The sequence below is a fragment of the Oryctolagus cuniculus genome, chromosome 3, assembly GCF_051225735.1.
Source record: "Oryctolagus cuniculus isolate XC-2025 breed Fujian yellow rabbit chromosome 3, ASM5122573v1, whole genome shotgun sequence".
NCBI lineage: Eukaryota > Metazoa > Chordata > Mammalia > Lagomorpha > Leporidae > Oryctolagus > Oryctolagus cuniculus.
The window spans coordinates 76,764,154-76,786,265 of NC_142869.1; the positions used below are offsets into that span (position 1 = coordinate 76,764,154).

At 40.8% G+C, this 22,112-nt stretch overlaps 2 protein-coding genes across 8 annotated transcripts in view; one reads left to right on the top strand and one right to left on the bottom strand.

Moving 5' to 3' along the window:
* Positions 1–8,622: 8,622 nt before the first annotated feature.
* Positions 8,623–17,212, bottom strand: LOC138848990 (uncharacterized). 2 transcript variants are annotated; one of them, XM_089329109.1, is made up of 2 exons: positions 15,614–17,212; positions 8,623–9,016 (listed from the first exon to the last, which is right to left on the bottom strand). In XM_089329109.1, exon 1 carries the CDS (start codon positions 17,210–17,212, stop codon positions 16,691–16,693), a length of 522 nt encoding a protein of 173 aa, XP_089185235.1. In that variant the 3' UTR covers positions 8,623–9,016; positions 15,614–16,690. The 2 variants fall into 2 exon arrangements, with proteins under 2 accessions (XP_089185235.1, XP_089185236.1); XM_089329110.1 differs by lacking the exon at positions 8,623–9,016 and having other exon boundaries at positions 16,245–16,377; positions 16,596–17,212.
* GRB14 (growth factor receptor bound protein 14) overlaps positions 17,110–22,112 on the top strand; it is a 128,291-nt gene continuing 123,288 nt past the window's right edge. For 4 of the 6 annotated variants that reach the window (XR_016231530.1, XM_089329105.1, XM_070070757.2 and 1 more), the window contains exons 1-2: positions 17,138–17,480; positions 18,774–18,906. Coding sequence is in view for 4 of the 6 variants with exons in the window: in XM_089329105.1 (XP_089185231.1) it covers positions 17,290–17,480; positions 18,774–18,906 (324 nt within the window). In the remaining 2 variants the exon portion in view is untranslated. Of the gene's footprint in view, positions 17,481–18,773; positions 18,907–22,112 lie in introns of all 6 variants that reach the window. The other 2 variants (XM_008258679.5, XR_016231531.1) reach the window with 2 other exon arrangements.

A 22,112-nucleotide genomic window follows, 5' to 3' on the forward strand; every position in this document is an offset into this window, starting at 1 on the left:
TATCTTTAAATTAAGAGGATACATCTTAACTGAGCATCATCTGTATACTGAGTAAGCACCCTTATGAGAGAGATGTTGGGACTGGAAGGTAGAATGTGAAATATAGGTCATCTATGGCAAGAGGCTTAAATAATACCAGGTTAGAACCAGACAGGAGGTTGAAATTTTATCTCTATCTTTATCCTATCTCTTTGATATTGAAGCGCCCAATAAAAGAGAAATTCCTAAGATCTACTGGCTGATCATAAATAGAAAGGAAAATACAGAGTCATAACAGCCTTGAAAACATAATGTTTCTTTGGCTTTGTCCACACTAACTCTGCACGTCACTGAGGCTCTCACAAAATGGTACAGTATATAGTAATTATAACAAACTGTTGTTATTCTTTTATGGGCATCTATTCATTATTTGGCTTATTCTAAAAAGGATTTGAGGTGGCTTTCACAAATACAGTGAGACAACAGTAAATAACAGGAACAAAAAATATACAGAAGGAAGTCAAGGTCAATGCTGATAATAAGAAAAGAAGAATAAACTAAAGCCAAGAGTTTTTTTTTTTTTTCATTCACAGAATGCAAGATTTAGGGATCTGTTTACTTGCTATGAGTTGGGGTACAATAGTGATACTGAGCTACTTCTACAATCATTTGATCTTTACTCTACAGGTATATTCTGATTTACTTGGAAAATCCAAGTTTCTTAGAACATAAAGCTAAGACAGACTCTACAGGGAAGCAGGGATACATTAGCATTTCTGTGGTTATACTGTCCTATTTCCTTAGGTCTAACACTGGTGCATTTCTTTTTGAAAAACTGTTATATGAGATTTTCAATTGCAGAAGAATGATTCATGAGGGAATTTTCATTTCAAATTTATCTTGACACTCTTTCAATCTTTTTGCTATTTCTTCTTTTTTTTTTTCTTTTGAAAATCCAATCCTGGTGCTCCTTCAAGACATTCATGTAAAGGCTAGTCCTTGCACTTATTGGAATTGCTGTTTAAAGTAAGAGATATCTAATTTGTTCATACTTCAAAAAACATCAATGCGAAGGAAACTACACCCAGCCTCTGAAAGTAATGAAAGTTGATAATATAAAATAGCAACCCCTTACACTTTCATATTAAAAGTTGGTGGCAGGATCACCAGGGGCCATGTGGAGCTCAGAGGTCTAAGAATGTGCCCGGGTTTGATCTAATAAAGCAGGCGTGCACAGGTGTGCTGACAGCCTCTCACTGAAGCTGTGCTTCTAGAGCTGGAGAATAAAGTATGCTCCCTGGAGTACTCTTGTGGTTTCCTTTTCCACTTAAAAAAATGATAACGTAACTGAATGCAGCTCATAAAAGCATCAGACTAACAGGCTTGGAACCTCAAATTTCTTCTTTTTGCATAGCAAGAGAAGCACAGGCAGGGGTATTATAAATGTGCTGAAGCATTTTTGGTATTATCATGAATTAAAAGACATAATGTGGGCAATACAGGAATTCATAATACCAAAAACCTTTTGTAAACCAGTCAGAGCAACCGAAGTTGGTGTGAGAGAAATTAGCGAATTAATTAGTGCAGGTAACATATCCTGTCAACACATTACTGCTCCTAGAAGTTTTGGTTTTAATTAGGCTCAAAGATTATTTAAAATGGACACTCATGGGTAAATTCCAAGGAGTGGGATGGCTGGGTTGTGTGGTAGGGTTATACAGGTTTCTGAGGAATCTCCAGACTGACTTCCATAGTGGCTTGACCAGTTTGCATTCCCACCAACAGTGGGTTAGTGTCCCTTTTTCCCCACATCCTCACCAGCATCTGTTGTTGGTAGATTTTTGTATGTGAGCCATTCTCACCCGGAGTGAGGTGAAACCTCATTGTGGTTTTGATTTGCATTTCCCTAATTGCTAGTGATCTTGAACATTTTTTCATGTGTCTGTTGGCCATTTGGATTTCCTCTTTTGAAAAATGTCTATTGAGGTCCTTGGCCCATCGCTTAAGTGGGTTGTTTGTTTTGATGTTGTGGAGTTGCTTGATCTCTTTGTAGATTCTGGTTATTAATCCTTCATCTGTTGCATAGTTTGCAAATATATTTTCCCATTCTGTCGGTTGCCTCTTCACTTTCCTGACTGTTTCTTTTGCAGTACAGAAACTTCTCAATTTGATGCAATCCCAAATGTTAATTTTGGCTTTGACTGCCTGTGCTTCCGGGGTCTTTTCCAAGAAGTCTTTGCCGGTACCTATATCTTGCAGGATTTCTCCAATGTTCTCTAATAATTTGATGGTGTCGGGTCATAGATTTAAGTCTTTAATCCATGTTGAGTGGATTTTTGTGTAAGGTGAAAGGTAGGGGTCTTGCTTCATGATTCTGCACAGGGATTAGTTTTGGATCCTTGATGAAATATAAGTTGGCTGTAGATGTTTGGATTGATTTCTGGTGTTTCTATTCTGTTCCACTAAAAAAAAAAAAAAAGGACACTCATGGAGGACGTCTACTTTACAGAGGGTAGTTGTTGGGAGCTCCCATAAACTGTGCTTTAAAATAAGGCCTTCTCCAGTTGGCAACAACACTGCTCACCTAAACCTGAAGTTGCAAATATTTTTCTCATATACTTTGTATTACTCAATTGTGGATATTATTGTCCAAAAACAAATGTGATTCTTAAATAAGATACAAGGTGCTTAAGCCTTCCCCACAATTCTTTGCTAGAACAGGTAGCCATAACTGAGGAGGCTAAAGAAGTCTTCCTTTGAGGGAATAAAATAGACACTAAGATAAGACTTGATGAAACTACTTAGCCCCATCCCAGGAATATTTGTCAACTCCAGGGATGGCTAAAAGGATGAAAAATTATTTTTACATTTGTGGAGGCTACGAGGATAGGGCATTACCTATGTAAAGGAAGCTCCTGGTTAAATCCAGGACCTAGGATCTAGGTATAATGGTTAAGGATTCAGAGGACCTAGACCTCAGCTCTGAGTCTTCTCCATGTGAGGTGACTCCAGACTGCCATTGCTTCCAGGAGCTAGGCAGCAGCAAATATAATCCACTATAAAGGAAGCTGGCATCAGCAAAGGTGTTTGGCACAGAAGTTCAACTGCCAGTTGGGATGCTCGCATCCCATATTAGGGTGCCTGTGTTTGAGTCCAGCCATGCTTCCAATGACAGTGTCCTGGTAACACGTACCCTATGAGGTAGTGGGTAGTGGCTCTAGTAGTTGGATCCCTGCCAACCACGCAGGAACACTAGATTTAGTTCCTAGCTCCTGTCTTTGGCCTGGAGTAGCCCCAGCTGATGTGAGCATTTGGGGATCTCTCTCTCTCTCTCTCTCTCTCTCTGCTTTTCTCTGTTTATCTCCTTCTCTTTCATTCTTCCTCTGTATTTTTTCCTCTCAAATAAAACTTAAAAAAAAAAAAAAAACTAGAGCCATCCTAGACCTCAAAGTATTTCTTTTCCTTCTTTCTTTTTTTTTTTTAAAAGATTTATTCTATTTATTTGAAAGAGTTACAGAGAGAGGTAGAGATGGAGAGAGAGAGAGGTCATCCATCTGCTGGTTCTCTCCCCAAATGGCTGTGATGGCTGGACCTGAGCCGATCTGAAGCCAGGAGCCAGGAGCTTTTTCTGGGTCTCCCACGTGGGTGCAAGAACCCAAGCATTTAGTCCATCTTCTACTGCTTTCCCAGGGCATAGCAGAGAATTGGATCAAAAGAGGAGCAGCTTGTACTAGAACCAGCGTCCATATGGGATACTGGCACTGCAGGCCGGGGCATTAACCTGCTGTGCCACAGCGCCTGCCCCTCCCTTTAAAAATATTTACTTATTTTGAAAGCCAGAGTTACCGAGATAGAGGCAGGGAGAGAAAGAGAATGAGCTCTTCCATATGCTAGTTTATTCCCCAGATGCCTGCAGTGGCCAGGGCTGGGCCAGGCTGAAGCCAGGAGCTTCATCCAGGTCTTCCTTATGGGTTGGAGGGGCCCAAACACTTGGGACATCTTCTTCTGTTTTTCCTAGGCCATTAACAGGGAGCTAGATTGGAAGTGGAGCAGCCAAGATGAACTGGTGTCTATATGGGATTACAGGGTCACAGGTGTGGCTTTACCAGCTGTGACACAAGGCTGGGCCCTCCAAGTATTTGTAAAAATTGGTTTGTAAATCAATGTTAGGCAAGAAATAAAAATAATGTGATGCTTAAAAGAGACAACACAGCATGAATAAAATCTTGCCAAAATAGCAAACAATAGAAAGAGACCCACGGGGGTTTCAGATATCAGAGTTATCAGACATATCTTCTAGATAACACTATTGTTTCAAGGAGATAAGAGATAAAATTAAGAATTTCAACAGCTATTTAGAAATTAAAAATAGAATAACAAAAATTGTGTACTAATGGATAGGCTTATTAACATCTGAGAGTCAGCTGAGAAAAGGTATTCTATCAGAAGGGGCAGGCATTTGGCAAGGTATCCTCTTGGAATACTTACATTCCAGATCACAGTGGTTGGGTTCAAGTTCTGCCTCTGCTCCCAATTTAAACATCCTGCTAATGTACAACCTGGGAGGCAACAGTGATGGCTCAAGTAATTGGGTCCCTGCTGCCGACATAAGAGACTTGGATTGAGTTCTTGGCTCTCTGCCCAGTCCTAGCTCTTCCAAGCATTTAGGGAGAACCAGCAGATGGCAGATCTCTGCCTCCCTCCCTCCCCCTCCCTCTACCCTTTAAATAAATAAAAGTAAATAATTTAAAAGAAAAAAAGAAAGTTATGTAATAAAAATACCTAGAATAAAGCATGGAAAATAAAAAAGCTGGTATGACATGATGATTGACAGAATAGGAAGGCACAGTGAAAATATATATATATATATATTTAATACATATATACGTCATCAAAAACTTGAGAAAAATGAGAGAAGAGAGATAGGAGATGAAGCACTTTTTGGAAAGAATAGCTAAATATATCAACTTGCAAATTGATAAAATGAAGGCACAGATTCAAGAACACTTACAAACTACAAAAATAAATAAAAAGAAATCCTCTTTGGATATATTGGAGCAAAACTGCTGAAAACAAAGAAAAAGGAAACATTAAGATTAATGGAGGAAGGGAGACAAGTTACTCTAAAAACAAATGAAAGATTGAACTTGATTTCTCAATATAAGCAGTTAAGCTAGAGCAGTGGAAGAATGTATTCAAAAAGAGTTGAAAGAAAGCACTGTCAGCCAATAATTTTTTTAAAGATTTATTTATTTATCTGGAAGTCAGAGTTACAGAGAGAGAGAGAAAGAGAGAGAGAGAGAATTAATGAACTTCTCAGATGGCCACAACAGAGAGCTCTGGGGCCAAGTTGAAGCCAGGAGTCAGGAGCTTCTTCTGGGTCTCCTGTCAGAGTAGCAGGGGGCCCAAGCACTTGGAGCATTCTACGCTGCTTACCCAGGCCATTAGCAGGGAGCTGGACCATAAGTGGAGCAGCCAGGACACAAACTGTGGCCTATATATGGGTTGCAGGTGTCACAGGCAGCAGCTTCACCTACTATGCCACAATGCTGACCCCAGCCAATAATTCTATACTCAACAGTTAAATTCATTCCCAATACTGAAATGTTGAGTTTCTAAGATCAGAAACAACACATGAATATCTGTTCTTACTACTTCTATTCAACATTATATGGGAGGTTCTAATCAGGGCAATTAGGAAAATGAACAAGTAACCAAATAAGTGATATGTAGGATGAAAATGAAGAAGTGATATTTCTGTTTGTGGATAACATGTTCTGATGTATAGAAAATCCTCAGGAGTCCACTAAAACAAACAACAAACAATTAAAGCTAATACTTATAAATGGATTCAACAAGGTTGCTGGATATAAGATCAATATACAAATATCAACTTTATTTTAATGAACGAGGAGTAAAAAATCTAAAAATGAGATTAAGAAAATAATTCCATTTACCAAACAAACAAAATACTTAGGCATAGACTTAAGAAAAGTGACTCAACATTTATAATACAGACACTACAAAACATTGTTGGAAGAAACTAAAGACATAATTAAATGACAATCTCCCTTTTTCATGAATTGGAAGGCTTAATATTATTAAGAGGAAACTACTCTGCCACTTGAACCTCAGATCAGTGCACTCCCTGTAAAAATGCCATTGCATTAACTGACAAGCTAATCTGAAAAATCTTGAGGAAATTTAAGGACTCAGAATAACTTTAAAAAGTCTTTTAAAAAGAACATAATTGGAAGACTCATAAGTCCTAATTTAAAATTTCAAATTTATTACAAAGCTACAATAATAAAAGTATGGTGGTATAGTATAAGAATAGACATGTAAATAGACTAGAATTTAGTCCAGAAATAAATCCTCATATTTGTGGCCAACTAATTTTTGATAAAGTTACCAAGACAATTCAATAGGAAAAGTATAGTGTTTTGAATACTTGATGCTGGAGCACCATGCAAAAAAATGAAGTGGAATTTTTCATCACAGCATGTACAACCATTAACTCAAAATGTATCTTTGGCCTAAATAGAAGAACTAAATCTTCTTTGAGAAAAATATAGGGGTAAAGTTTTGTGACACTGCTGGGGGAAAGCCACCTTAGATGTGATGCCAAAATCACATGTGTAAAAAGAAAGAAATCATACTTTAACAAAAATAAAACAAATTTGGTTCAAAGAGACCATCAAGAAAGTGAAAACAAAAATTCAAAAATGGGAGGAAATATTTGCAAATTATGATTCTGATAAGAAATTCATGTCTATGATATGTAAAAAAGCACTAAAGTCAATGATAAAAAGACAAATGACTCAATCAGAAAATGTGGGTAAATAATCTGAATTGACATTTCCCTAGACAAGATACACAAGCAGGCATCCCAGTAGCTTGTCATGATGGTATGGTAGTTAGTACTCTGTATTGTGGCCTCAGCAACCTCGGTTTGAAGATACACAAGCAGTCAAAAGGACATGAAAACATTATCATTAGCCACTTGGGAGATGTAAATTAAAGTCATAATAAGATAAAGCCATAATGAGATACCAATTTGTACCCACTGGAATGATTATAATTTAAAAAGACAGATAATAATAACTGTTGGGAACCCTCATCCATGACTAGTGAAAAATTAAAGTGGTGCATGCACTTTGGAAAATATACTGGCAGTTCCTCAAGTGATTGAAAATGGAGTTCAATATAAGTCACCATTTCCAAACAAATGAAAACATATCTATACATAAACTTATACACAAATGTTCATTTTGGCACTATTCATGAAAAGTGAAAACAATATAAATGTCTATGAACCGATAAATGGATTAAACAGAATGTATATACACATAATAGAACACTATTAAAAAAGGAAAAAATCCTGTGACATGCTACAATATGTATGAACTTTAAAGTTTTATGGTTAGTGAAATTATTGATTCATATCAAAATACATATTATATGGCTTACATATGAAGTCTAGAATAAGCAATCCATAGATATAAGTAGGTAGTACTTAGCCAGAGCTGGAAAGAATGAGTTGTGTTGAAAAGTGATTGTTAATGGATATAGGTTTTCTTTGGGAGTAATGAAAATATTCTACAATTAATTATGGGGCAGTGAGTTAACCATTGCCTGGGATGCTTGCATCCAGTATCTAAGTACCAGTTCAAGCCCCAGCTACTCTACTTCTGATCATGCTCCCACTAATGTGCCTAGGAAGCAGCTGATGAAGGCTCAAGAACTTGAGTTCCTGCCAACCATGGGAATTCTGGATGGAATGACTGGCTCCTGGCTTCATCCTGGTCCAGTTCAGGATGTTGCAGCCATTTGCAGACTGCACCAGTGAGTGGAAGAGCGTTCTGTCTCTCCTGCTCTAACTTGTTCCTCTTTCTATTCCTCTGCCTTTCAAATAAATGATAAAATCTTAAAAAATAAGGAAATACAATAAAAGTGATTATGGTGTTGGTTGCACAATTGTGTGTATGTATGTTAGAAACCAATACATTGAAATAAAAATTGGAAAAGCATTGAATTACTATTCACTTAAAAAATGAATATGTGAACTGTATCTCTATATGATTATTAAATATAGAAAAATGAAAATGAAAAATAGATATTTTCAGATAGAAAAAGCCAGATAATTAGTCACCAGCATACTCATCAACAGAAGGCATATACTGTAGATGAAAGTTTGATGACTTCAGAAAGAATGAAGCATAAGAAAAGGATAAATAGCAAGTAAAACCAGATGAGTATTGATTATGTGAAACAAAATTAGATCTGTGGAGACATAATACACAGACACACTTGGGAGAGATTCATACACACAACAGTAGCACAGAAACTCAGAAGAGGGTAAATAAGATCCTCACGTTATCTGAAACCATGGTCAAATTACTATATATTTTGACAAATCAGTAAAATATGTTGTAATCTCTAGTAAAATCATTAAAAGAATTGTAAAGATATATATTACTTTCAAGATAACAAAACAGAAAATAGCATGCTTAAATTGAGTAATTTAAGCAGAGTTTAATAAAGCAACAGTTTATAAAGGTATGAGGAAATTTAAAGAAAACATAACACAATTCAACGAAAAGAGGTAGCATATCAAGAATGGTGAAGAGTCTGAAACTTTACTCAGTTTGTCTGCTGACAACGTTTTTTAAAAAATATTTATTTATTTATTTGAAAGTCAGAGTTACACACAGAGAGAATCAGAGCCAGAGAAAGAGAGAGAGAGGTTTCCATATGCTGTTTCACTCCCCAATTGGCCGCAACAGCCAGAACTGCGCTGATCTGAAGCCAGCAGCCAGGAGCCTCTTCTGGGTCTCCCACACGGGTGCAGAGGCCCAAGGACTTGGGCCATCTGCTGCTGCTTTCCCAGGCCATAGCAGAAAGCTGGATTGGAAGTGGAGCAGCGGGGTCTTGAACCGCAGTCGATATGGGATGCTGGCACTGCAGGTGGTGGTGGCTTAACCCTCTATGACACAGTGCTGGCCCAAGAAAACTTTTACTGCTAGTTCCATGGATGCTGTCAGAAAACACAAGACACAAAGGATAGCTTCATCATTCACAGAAATGGCGGTAGCCAGAGCATTAGCACTGATGCAATGTTCCAGGTTTCCATTCCCATAGGATAAAATGGAGAGATGTCATGACCTCACATGCAGGGGACTGCAAGGCCGTGTAACTACTCAATGGAACTTCTAGTGTGTAACTGTTCAATCTCCTCCTGGAGATCTCCCTTGCATAAGCCCAACCAGAAGGCAGGGGACAAGAAGTACTTTGATATTATCCTAAAGTAGATATTTTTTGGATCCAGTACAAGGTAGAGAAGGATGAAGTGAAGATCTGATAGAAAAATAGAGGAGCGGGGAGTGGGGGAGGGGATGAAATAACAAAATAATTCTGAAGAAGGATAGAAAAAGAACATGGAACTGGTCAAATAAGATAATTACCTAGTAGAGCAGTAGATTTAATCTAAAATGTCTAAGAACCTTCATCAAAAGCAATGACTGCAGATAGCATAAAAACTCAATGAGCAAATATCATATGTCCTTTACAAAAGACAGCCCTAAAACCTAGAGATACAAAAGTGTCGACAGTGAAAAACATGGAAATCGATGTGCATGAAACATCGGTCAAGAGGCTGGCACTTGGTGCAGCCGTGGACGTTGCTCATGATGCCAGCATTCCATGTCTGAGTGCCTGCTGGGTTGGAGTCCTGGCTCCACTTCTGACCCAGCTCCCTAATGAATCCCCGGGAGGCAGCAGGTAATGGCCCAAGTACTGGAGTCACTGCCACCCACATGGGAGACCCAGAATGAGTTTCCAAAGTTGTCTTTGGTCTGGCCTAGCCCTGGCTGTTGTGGGCATTTGGGGAGTGAACCAGCAGATGGAAGATCTCTCTGTCTCTCTGTCTCTTACTCTATCTCTGCCTTCTAAATAACAAAAGTAAATAAATTTAAAATTTAAAAATCTAGTTGTATGAGAGTACTTCAAAAATTCATAGAAAATGGAAATAAGAATACATTTTTTTGGTGTCAAAAATTTCTGAAATCCACATATATGAGGGGTCTTATAGAAGTTCATAGAGGGACCAGTGCTGTGGTGTTGTAGGCTAAGCCTCTGTCAACGGCTCTGGCATCCCATATGGGCACCAATTCGTGTCCCGCTTGCTCCTATTCTGATCCAGCTCTTTCCTATAGTCTGGGAAAGCAGTAGAAGATGGCCCAAGTGCTTGGGTCCCTGCATCTATGTGGGAGACACAAAAGCAGCTCCTGGTTCTTGGCTTCAAACTGGCCCAGCTCTGGCTGTTATGGCCATTTGGGGAGTGAACCAGTGGATGGAAGACATTTCTCTCTCTCTCTCTCTCTCTCTCTCTGTAACTCTACCTCTCAAATAAATAAACAATCTTTAAAAAGAGTTCATAGAAAGTGTATATTATGAAAAACTATGTAGATTTCAAAATTATTTGCACTTTAAACTTATGTTTAAATTCTATTTTCTATGACCTTTTGGAAATACCTTCATGTTAATATCAAGAAAGAATCAAAGGCAAAAAATTACTCGAGAAACAGACACCTTGAAATGCTAAATGCTTCAATTCTGGGGCTGGCCCTGTGGCACAGCACACCTACAGTGCTGGCATCCCACATAGGCACTGGTTCTAATCCCAGCTGCTCCACTTCTGATCCAGGTCTCTGCTTTGGCCTGGGAAAGTAGTAGAAGATGGCCCAAGTCCTTGGGCCCCTGCATCCACATGGGAGACCCAGAAGAAGCTCCTGGCTCCTGGCTCCTGGCTCCTGGCTTCGGATAGGTGTAGCTGTGGCCGTTGTGGCCATCTGGAGAGTGAATCAGCAGATGGAAGACCTCTCTTTCTCTCTCTGTTTCTCTCTTTCTGCCTCTGCCTTTCTGAAACTCTGCCTTTCAAATAAAATAAATCTTTAAAAAAATAATAAATGCTTCAATTCATCAAGAAGACCTTTTTATAAAATTCCATACTAAAATTTATCCCTAAAATACAGCCTAAAATATATAATGCAAAAATAGAAATAAAACAACAGCAAAAATAAATTCAGAATTATAATGGGAGAGTTGTTTCAGGAAATGATAGAACTAACAAAAAAATCAATAAGTATATAGAGTAGGTAAACACATTTGACCTAATTGGCCTACACATACAGCAATAAATCAAACAATGGAACACCCCTTACTTTCGCATATACACCAAATATTTTAAAAGTTGGCCACATGCTGAACCATAACACAAGCTTCAACAAATTTCAAATAACAGAAATAATGTAGAGCATATTCTTTGATAATAAAACAATTAAATTATATGCTTTAAAAAACCAGAACAAATGACAGCTAGCACAATCCCTATCACAATGGAAAATATGAAATATTTTGAATTGAAAAGTCATGAAAATACAAGTTACTAAATCTTGAAAACCACAGCTAAAATAATGTCTGGAGAGGGGGAAATATATCTTCTAATGTAAATATTACTAAATAAGGAAAGCTAAGTAGCAATGATTCATAAGCATCCATGACAAAAGAAAGAATTATTCCTAAAGTTAATAATACAATCTTGAAGAACAAAATAAAAAGCTTTGCTCTATTAAATATTAAACCTTATAAATTAGAGTAATTAGCAACATAATATTGGCTAAATCTGATCGATAAACCAATAGAATAGACAACCAAATTATGACAAAAAAGGTAAAGTTGTGAGCAAAAAAAGAATCTTTCCAATGAGTCAAATGACCTAATTATGCAGAAAACAATAAAACAATTTGTACAACTTTACACCAAAAGAAAAAAAAAGAATCTCAGGTGGGCCACAGATTTAAAATGAAGGGCAAAACAATACATTTCAAGAATTTATAGGAAAATTTCTACTCAGGATATTAAAAATATATTCATGAAATGAATAAATTTGGCTATCTGTAAGAATTTATGCTTATAAGAGGCCATTAAGAGGTCAAAAATGTAAGCCCTAGATAAGAAAAAGATACCCAGAATCCTATAATCAACCAACAGCTAGTTATCAGAATATAAAATGAATATAAATGAGTAAGAAAAAGACAAATAATTCATCATAAAAAAACAGAGGATATGGTGTGAATATTTGTTCCCTTGAGTTCAGGGGTTTGGTTCCTAAAGTCTCATGTTGATAACAGCGTAGAAACTTCATCCAATTATGATGCTTGGAAGTGGACTCTTCGGGATGTGATTAAAATGGGTTGGGTTGTTAGGGGGACCCACCATGATTTCAATCCTGGTGACTTTATGAGACACACAGACATGGACACACACATACTTGCTGTCTCTTGCCCTGTGATGCCCTATGCCATCTCCAGACTCTGCCAACAGGTACACCAATGGCCAAAACAATGAGGCCAGCCTAATCTTGGACACCAAATTTAGTTGCCTTAGATATTTCACTGTAATAACGAGAAGCTGGCTAATAGAATCAACAAGAAACTTGAGTTGGTCCTTAATAAAAAGACATCCAGATGACAAATAATCACAAGGAAAAGCGCTTTACCTAATTAATAATTAAAAAATCAAATTCCACAATGAGATATGTTATGGGTTGAACAGGACTTGGCTCCCCAAACTCATGTATATGTTTAAATTCTGAAGTCGTATGTTAAGGGTTGATGGACTAAAGATGGAGATTTGATCTTGTTGTGTCTGAGAGGTGGGCCTGGTAGGAAGTCTTTAGATGATTGGGGCTTACCTGCACAAGAATATTGGTTACTTAGGCCAAGTTCAGCCTATCATCTCTCTTTGCTTTCACAGATCAACTAAGTATATCCACTCTGCCATTGCCAGTTCCTGCCAGATACCAGTCTGTGCAGGTGACTGATCCTGAACTGTGACCTCCAAACTATAAGCTGCAATAAATATTTTCCTTCCTTCCCAAGAAATTTTAGTTACAATAACCAAAAGTTGACTAATACAAGATATTACCATGTGTTTATCAGAATGTCTATCGTGAAAATTCCAATAATACATTCATTGTCAAGGATGTGAAGCACTGGGTTAAGCTTAGGCATTGCTGATGATATGAAAGCTGGTACAATCAATTTGGGAACTGGGCAGTCTCTACAAAAGTGTGCAAATATCATGGCCTCACAATGCCACTTCTACATATATACCATGCAGAAATGCATATGCATGTGCACTAAGAGAAGTGTACAAAATATCTGTGACAGCAGTGTAAATAATAGTCGAAGTTGGAAACAGTCTAGATGTCTATCTGTAGTGGAATGAATAAATGCATTGTGGTATTTACATACAGTAGAGGAAGAGGGACCATGAACAGGTACTGCAAAGGCCTGGAAGAATATCACAAATGTAATGTTAAGGGTCAAGCAACAAAGGGTCGAACTGTAGGATTCCATTTATAGAAAACCTAATCCATTGTGTTTATTGATGGATATTTAGAAGGCTAAACTGCAAATAAAAAAAAAGACTTGATTTCTATGAAAATCTGGATTGCAGGGAGGGGCAAGAGAGAACTTTAGGGGCTCTTTCAATAACTCATTTCATGATGGGATATCAGTATTTTCCTTGTGATAAGTCATCATACTTTTTTTTTTAAAGATTTGTTTATTTAGGCAGAGAGATAACAGGAGAGACAGACATAGATAGATCTTTCATCTGCTACTTCAGATCTTTCATCTTTTAGTTCACTCCCAAATGACTGCAACAGCCACATCTGGGCCAGGCTGAAGCCTGGTGTCAGGAACTCCTATGTGGGTGGCAGGGGCCCATGCACTTAGGTTATCTTCTGCCTTCCAAGGCACGTTAGCAGGGAACTGAAATGGAAGTGGAGCAGCCAGGTCTCAAATTGCTACTCCATTATGGGATGCCATTGTCCCTGGCAGCAGTTTAACCAGCTACACTACAAGGCTGCCGCACATCATACATTTTGCTTGTGAAACCTTTTCTGTTTGTGCGTTGTCTTTCCCAACACAAAGGGTTTAGTAATTTGATTTGCCAAACAGAGGGAGACAGGAAAACAAGGAGGAACATTTTCCTATAGGAGTAAGAAGTCTGAGATTCCTGAACAGAGGCAGGAAAGAGAGGTGCAAAGGGGCAGAAAAGGTACACCATGAGAAGGCACGGAGAGACAAACCGCTTCTTTTGCAATGTTAGAGGCTGTAGTCCAAAGGGATGACAGCCACCGGGAGGCTGGTACTGCTCTTTGGTACCAACAGATCTGCTTTATGGTTTTAGAACTCTTTTGTCAGGTACAGGGAGGAAAATCTCCCATATTAACTTCCTTTTCATTGAAAAATGCCTGTTTTTTTAGGCAGCAGGAGGGCTGCCTCTATTCCATATCGAATAGTTCTTTATTCATAATAATTTCTTCTAAACTCTTGGATACAAAAACTAGTTCTTTTATTGGCTAGCTTCAAAAATATGAATGAGCTAATTGTTTTACATTTTAATTTCCTTGTTTTATTCAGGGAGAAGAGAGAGAAATCTTTCATATGCTGGTTCACTCCCCAAATGCTCACAGCCCAAAATTCAATTCAGTTCTCCCATGTAGATAGTAGGAACCAAAGTGTTTGAGTCACAATCCACTGCCTCCCAGGGTTCACACTACAAGGAAACTGGATTGGAAGTGGTGTCAGGACTTGCATCCAAGCATTTTGTTATGGGATGCGGGCATTCCAAGCTGCATCCTAAACACTGTGCCAAGCACCCACCACTGAATGAACTAATTCCGATAATTCTTGGTACAGATACTCAAGATATGACCAGTAGTAAATTCCATATTTAATGTCAATCTAAAGACCAAAAAGAAAAAAAAAAATAAAACCTCTAAGACTTTCATTCTTGGGGACCTGCTCTTTTCCTATTTGACACTGGGGTGAGAGGAAGCACCTATGTATTGTCCCTGGATTTTCAATAATTGGAATGCCTGGAAGGGAGAAATACACTTGAGATCTTATTCCAACCAACAGATACTCTTCCTTGAGGGTTGGATATTATGCTGGGAAGTGAAGCAGGACACACTAGTGGGAGATAATACGGCCAGTGGCCAAAAAATGTGTAGTGTCCACCTATCTTACTCTGCAACCATTGCCTGCCTCACCCTGCTGTCAGAACACCCAAACCTCAATCAACTCATTCTTAGAGTAAAGGGCTACTGGATGGAGTTTTGCAGAAAATTGGGATAATAGTGGTGACTAAAGCTTCTTTGTTTCTTTAGTTCAAGCTATCTGCAAATATATAGCTCCCTTTGCTTTGCTAGAGTGACCACAATATAACTGTATACTTTCACATTAAACTCATTTACAACCTGTGCTTAGAATCCAGACCATAATTCAGAGAATTAGATATGAATGAGGGCTCTGCCTGGCACAGAGCATCAATAAATTTTGGCTATCCTGGTGATTAGTATTAACTAGATCCCTGAGGGGCGCCACCATTGTGTCCTGGCTTGGCCACTGCATTGTATAAAGCGTCTTGGAGAGTACACCCAGGACACACCCGCCATTTTCTGGGCCTTTACTTTGACATTTGGAAAAAAGAATAACTTGGATTTCATAAACTCCTTGATTCAAAGGTTTTCTTTCTTCATGGGATATCCCCTGTTCCTTACCTGCTGGGAGTTACACCCTTCCTAGATACAGCCAGTGGTGGGTGTCCCGGTGGAGAAGGGGACGCAGAGATGAGGGTGTGGGTTGCCATCTCTCTCTCTTTTTAAAAAAGATGCAGTTTTTTAGAAGTCAGAGTTACAAAGAGAGGGGTAGAGAGAAAGCTCATCCATATGCCGGCTCACTCCTCAAATAGCCACTAGGGCTGGGGCCGGTGGAAGCCAGCGGTTTCTTCCAGGTCTCAGGTCTCCGGTGCAGAGGCCCAAGCTTCCGCCACTTCCCCAGGAGCATTAGCAGGGAGCTGGATGGAGAGCAGGGCGGCCCGGACTCAAGCCAGAGCCCATATGAGATGCGGGCACTGCAGGGGGTTACATAAGCCCACATGGCAGCACGGGTTGCCATCTCTTCAGGATGGCGGCGTTTGCTTTTCCCTGGACAGAGGCTGCGGAGGTTAAGACAAACTGGTGAAACAGATGCTAGGGACAGACGTTACCTAATTTGGTGAAAGAACAGAGTGTGTAAAACATTCGCAAACGCTCAGCAGTGCGTGGAGATATGGTCAGGTGTGGGAAGAGCAGGAACAGCTATCGCCCAGAACTTCGGAGGCGGCTGCACGTGAGGTCATTACCATTCCAAGCGGTCCAGGTCTTAGAGAAGGTGCTTCTGGGTTGCAATCCTGACTGCATCAGTTACTAGTACTCTGTGTGAAGCCCCCATTTCCTGATGCGCAAAATAAGGTACGTATTTAATTTCGGGAGCTGCTGTGAGCCTGGGATGGGAAAAGGCAGAGTAGGGACTCATGAAATGAAAACTGCTCTCATGAAAAGAAAATAATCTTTCCAGTTCCAGACCCCTCCTGGTTTACTCATGACTTCCTGAGGAGTCTCAAAATCTCAGTAGTTGTCTATGAGCGTACTCCCTGCTCTCTCTCCCTCCTCTCCCCACGCCGCGCCCCAATCCTTGGCTTCAGAGTGCATGAAGAGGCACCTGGAGACGGACCAGGGCAAACCTGGCCCCGTGGACCCCTGGCCTCCTGGCCCGGTAGCGCCTGTCATGGCGGCCCAGAGACAGCTTAGGTGATCTCAGATCGCAGAGCTGGAAGAATGGAAGAGTCTGAGAGTCAGCGCTGCCCGAACCCCTGCCTCGCCGGCGCGCTCCGCTCCGCTCCGCCTGGCAAGCCGTGCGGGGAGCACGGGCTCCGCTTGGAGCCTGCCTCGAGCAGCGCTGGGCCCGCCCTGGCCCGGGCTTAGCCTGGCACTAGGGCGCCCACCTGGGGAGGCGGCGGTCGGGGCCACCCGAGCAGCGGCGAGCTGAGGTCCTGGGGCGGGCTGCCGAGGACCGACGACACCTCCCCCGAGCGCGCCGGGCCCCTCCGCGGGCCGGGCCGCCGCGCGCGCGCCCTCCCCGCCCCCTCCGCGCCTCGCCCCGCCGCCCGCGGCCCCCACCCACCGGCCGCTCCTCCCCTCTCCCCACCCTCCTCCTCCGCCCCCTCCCCTCCCCCGCCGCCTCGCAGACTGCTCAGCCGAGCTGCTGAGCCGCCGGGGCCGGAGCGCAGGCGGCCAGGCCACCGCACCTGCAGGGCGCTCGGGCCGCCGAGCCGGCATCCCGCCTCCCGCCTCCCGACACCCCGCAGCCTAGGCGCCCGGGCTCCCATGCCGCCTGAGCCCCCGGGCCGGCAACCATGACCACTTCCCTGCAAGATGGGCAGAGCGCCGCGGACAGGGCGGCTGCCCGGGACTCGCCGCTGGCCGCCCAGGTGTGCGGCGCTGCCCAGGGAAGGGACGACGCCCACGACCCGGCGCGGGCCCCCTGGCTGCACGCGCGAGCTCTGGTGCCGGCTCCGGACGGGACCCGCGGCTGTGCTGCAGACAGGTAGGCAGCCCTCGGAGGGCGCGGGGGAGTGTCCTGGCTTGGCAGCGGGCGAGGGGGTGAGGAGGCGGTCCTAGGAGGTGAGCCATGTGCCCAGAGCTGGGCCAAGTTAGAGAAAGTCTCCGAAGACAATTCTCTTGGAGCTGGCTCCTGCCGGATCAACAGGACATTGCGATCTCACAGCTTATAAATAGCATCACCGTTTCATTGAGAGCTCGTGGTCTCTCTCGCCTTTGCCCATCCGTGTGATCTGCAGGGAGTTGTGTGGAGCGGGGCGGGGGGCGGGGAGCAGCGTGGTGGGAAGAGTGGACTCAAGGTTCATTACCCTCTGCCCCTTCTGCGTGACCCTGCATTTAAAAAAAATCTTATTATTAAAAAAAATCGTAGCATAAATGAGTTCACTTCCCCCCTAGAGTCTTAGAAAGACCCCGGCGAGGAAGCAAAGCATGGATTGACATTTGAGCAGTCTTGCCGCTCAGCAGAAAAGAATAGAGGCATTGAAAGGTTTTCCCATCTCCATAGCATTTAGCACTAAGTGCCTTCAGAGTTGCACGTACTTCAGGGAAGAAAACCCGCTAGAACAATACCAAAGTCTGTAGTCCTTTGTATTCATACATTGAAATGGTACTTTTCCCCCCCAGATTTTCAAAGTGCTCCAACTTCTGTGAAGTTAACATTACTCTCCAGTGGACTAGAGTACATTTATACCAGCAAGTTCTGTTAACTTACCTCCTCAAAAACACTGCCTCGCTGTTGAGTGTCTCTGAGCACTTGAAAAATCAACAGACTGTGTGTGGGCAACATTGTGAATGGAATTTGAAGTGAGATGAACCAAAGCTATAATTAATAGATCATAACTTCCAGAAGTGATTAGTAAAATATCATAGGGATGAATTCACTCGGTGTAACTTAGGGACTTTGTCCATTGCACGGATTCGCAGCAGTGTCTACCTCCTCAGGATTTTCTTTGCATTAATAATTACACAATCCACATTTCTGCCTCAGGAAAATTACAGGAGTGCTGAACATGGAGTTTCCATGCTTGGTGACTTATTCGAAGTCCCGCACATTTCCCTAAAAAAGATAGGAATACTATAAGAGATTTATTTTTGTCAGTTAACATATTTTATTTTTACCCACAGAAAGGGCAGCACGGACCTTTTCTGTTTACTTTATGTAATATTAGCGTCATCGCTGAGTGCTGTGTGTTGGCCTTCATGCACTTTTTAATGCTGACAGCGTTTGTCTTTTACATTCCGTTCTATGTAAATTACATCCTATGTTCTCTTGCTGTAGGAGAAAAAAGAAAGATCTTGATGTTCTGGAAACGCCATCTATTCCAAACCCCTTTCCTGAGCTCTGCTGTTCTCCATTTACATCTGTGTTGTCAGCAGGCCTCTTTCCCAAAGCAAATTCAAGGAAAAAACAGGTATGCATTGCTAAACTTTTTAACGATTTTAGGTGTTCTAAATCCATAAGGTCTTTGATGAATTCCAGTAAGTTACAGTACTAACAAAGGATTAGCCTGGGCTAATCTTAATCATTTCACTGACTGGCACAGTCCTCTGGTGTTGCTTTTAATTTTAGGGCCTCAGTTTTCCCAGCTGTATAACAGGAATGTTAAAGCTTACCTCTTGGGATGGGTTAAAAGAGAACGTGAGTATATGCAAAGTGCAGCGTCTGGGAGTTTTTATCATTTGCTGAATAGGTGAATAGGGAGAGCATTAAGTGACGATAGAGTATCAATTTTAAGTCAAGGCTTGGAAGGGAGTGGGGAAGTGGTGATGGGGTAAGAAAAGGCTTGGCTCATTTCTCTTAGCCTGTGTAATCATTTGTATTTTCAAAGTCAATCTCATTTGCTCAGGCAAGTGTTACTGTGAATCTGTAGCACAGGCAATTGGAGTTTAGGACTGCATATGTCTTCTTCATTTCAGTGAATGCCTCAGTCTGGAGGCTTGTGCACAGAAGGCAGATGACCTGTAAGTAATGGTCAGAAGGTGGACTTTGTTTTTCTGATGTTTTGGACTTACTTCAGCAATTAAGATTTTAAGAACCAAGCAACCAAAAAGAGATAAATCATGATGATGCATTCATGAACAATAAAAATAAGGTTTTCTAGCATAATTCATCTCATCATACACTTTCTCCCAGTTTTGAACTAGCAAAATAAAGAGAAATTTTGCTACAAAAATTCTCCTTGTTTTTATTGGAGTAGAAGTGACAGATGTAGGCAACCAGGTACCCGTGAAGAGGGGTCTAATGAGGAGAAGACAGTTCGTCATTTTCCCCACCTACTGTTCTCTTTCCCTTTTCCACATCTCTGTTACCTTTGATGGCTTCAACAATGTGTGTTTATATTTTTACAAATGGAAGAAATAACCTAGGAAGTAGATGATTTCTTCCTAATTCACAGTAATAGAAACTGGAGGATTTGTGCTTGTAGGGAAGTCTGGTATATATACTTTTTTTGGGAGGTGAAATCTAAGTGGTGCATGTGTTTTGCATAAGGATTGGAGGGAGTTACTCTTCAAGTGCATGGGAATATTCTGAGTTGGCATCTTTGATAGGGGAGGCCAACCTGTAAGGGATGCGCCTATACATTTGGTTGGGAAGATAGACGAAGAAGAGATTCTCTTGAAAGATTTGCTATCAGGATGAGGTTTAAAGTCAAACCCCAAGTAAAAAACAGCCCTACTGTCATAAGCCACTTGAGATTTTCCTTTTGGGTGAGGTTGTAAGTTGGAAGGAAGGTTAATAGATTTGATTGCATGCCGTAGTGGGAAAAGGAGATATCTGATAATGACATATAGTCATCTAGGGAAATTCAGTAGATAATTTCATTAATTATAGAGTGTCTGCTATGTTATTCACAACATTCTAGGCACTATGGCACCCAATTGAGCAAAAATGCCATTCAAGGAGTGTTTCCTGAAGTGGGGTTTTCTTTGGGGTTAAGATAGGGAATGGGAGATGAATAGGGTAAGAGATGTAGAGGGAGAGAGGTGTCAGCTGACTCTCACCTTAATTCTGTGAGTGGACACTACCAGAATGCCTGTGACTAAGAGATGTGTTAACTGGACAGAAGAGTGAGAACGTGTGTTGATAAATATACATCAACACTGGAAGAAAAAAAGAGAAGGATGTGCCTAAGTGTATGTGGTCCTCAGACTAGAGGAAGACCTGGAGAATGAGGGTATTTCTTCAGATCATGTTTAGCGCATTGGAAACTGGGAAAATGGTGAGATGCTGCTATTGACTTCAGTCATTTTCTGCGCTGGCCATATGTCCTGTGTCTATAGGGAGTTTCTCAGAGAGTACTGTACCCACATAGAGAGTTGTGCTGCCTCCTGAACAGAGGGTCTTGGCCTAGCTTGTGAGGACCAGTTCCAGGGGGTTGTGCCCACCTTAAAATGGCCATTCTTGTGGATCTCTTCCTTGGCCCAAGGGTTGGGGTCTGTATGAAGGGAAGGCTATCCTAATTTTGCAGAAGAGGAAAGTTTCTGTTTACTTTCTTTGAAATTTCCTTTCTCTTCCTCCTAGACTTTGCATCTAGAACAGATTCCCTAGTTTTCATTTCTTTGTATATCCTCAACTCTTTGGAATCAGAGAGATTTTGAGAATAGATGACTCTGTCAGTCAGTAATTTCTCTAATCTCATTATCTTTGTGACACACATTTCTCCTTTTATAAGATGGTCTGCCTGGCCCAATTATCTCTAACCTTCAGCTGAGATGGCATAAGTGACTGGATATGACAGGTTTTTATGAATATTGTTTGTGGTTGAAACATGACAGGAGAAGATGTCTATTTCTTTATATTTTATTTCATTTGTTTTGTTTAACCATCTGATCATTTCAGTAAATTCTTTACTGCTGATAGAAAAAGTGAAGAAGTATATTTGCTATTTATAAGTAAATGACCAGGAATTTTGAGAGAATCCAGACTACAATGTTAAATTTCATCTGGCCCTTCAAAACCACAGTCAAAAATCTCTTTAAAAACCATGAATATTTTTTCTTTTTCTTTTTTTTTTACAATTTGAAATGGCTATATAATGCATGAAAGGTAAAGCATATTGAAGCAGCAAATAGGATATGCTTTATCTGTTTTCACAAATAAAATGTCCCAAAGCATGCAGCACTGTAGGCTTTCAGTATTACTGGTTTAAAATGAGAGCTAGAATGAGAGAGAATCCATACTCCTTATCCCCTCTCCCTCTTTTTATATTGCTGGCCAGAAATATTCTCTAGCCATATGTCTTTGTGTTTACCAATAGAACAGATTTAAAGTGTAACCTTTCTCTATATATACTTGGTTCACAAAAGTCACTTGTATTAAAAATGAATTGAATTGTGCATTTATATGTTATCTTTATATGTTAATTTCAGATAGAAATTTACTAGGAAATTTCCCTTAACAATAAGCCCTAAACATCTATTATTTGATGAAAAGGAAAGAGTAACAGAGCTGTAATCCTGGAAGCAGAATCAGTTTTTGTCTCATGCTTGTCAACCTGGAGGAAGTTTTTATGCTTGGACACAGTGTCAATTGCCTCCTGGGACCATGCAGTATAACTAATTCAGAATAAAGTCTCTTAGGATTCTGAAGATTAAAACACAAAGTAGTGGAAAACTA

Coding starts and splice junctions, on each gene's coding strand:
- LOC138848990 (XM_089329109.1), bottom strand. CDS start 17,212: ATGCCGGCTCGGCGGCCCGAGCGCCCTGCAGGTGCGGTGGCCTGGCCG.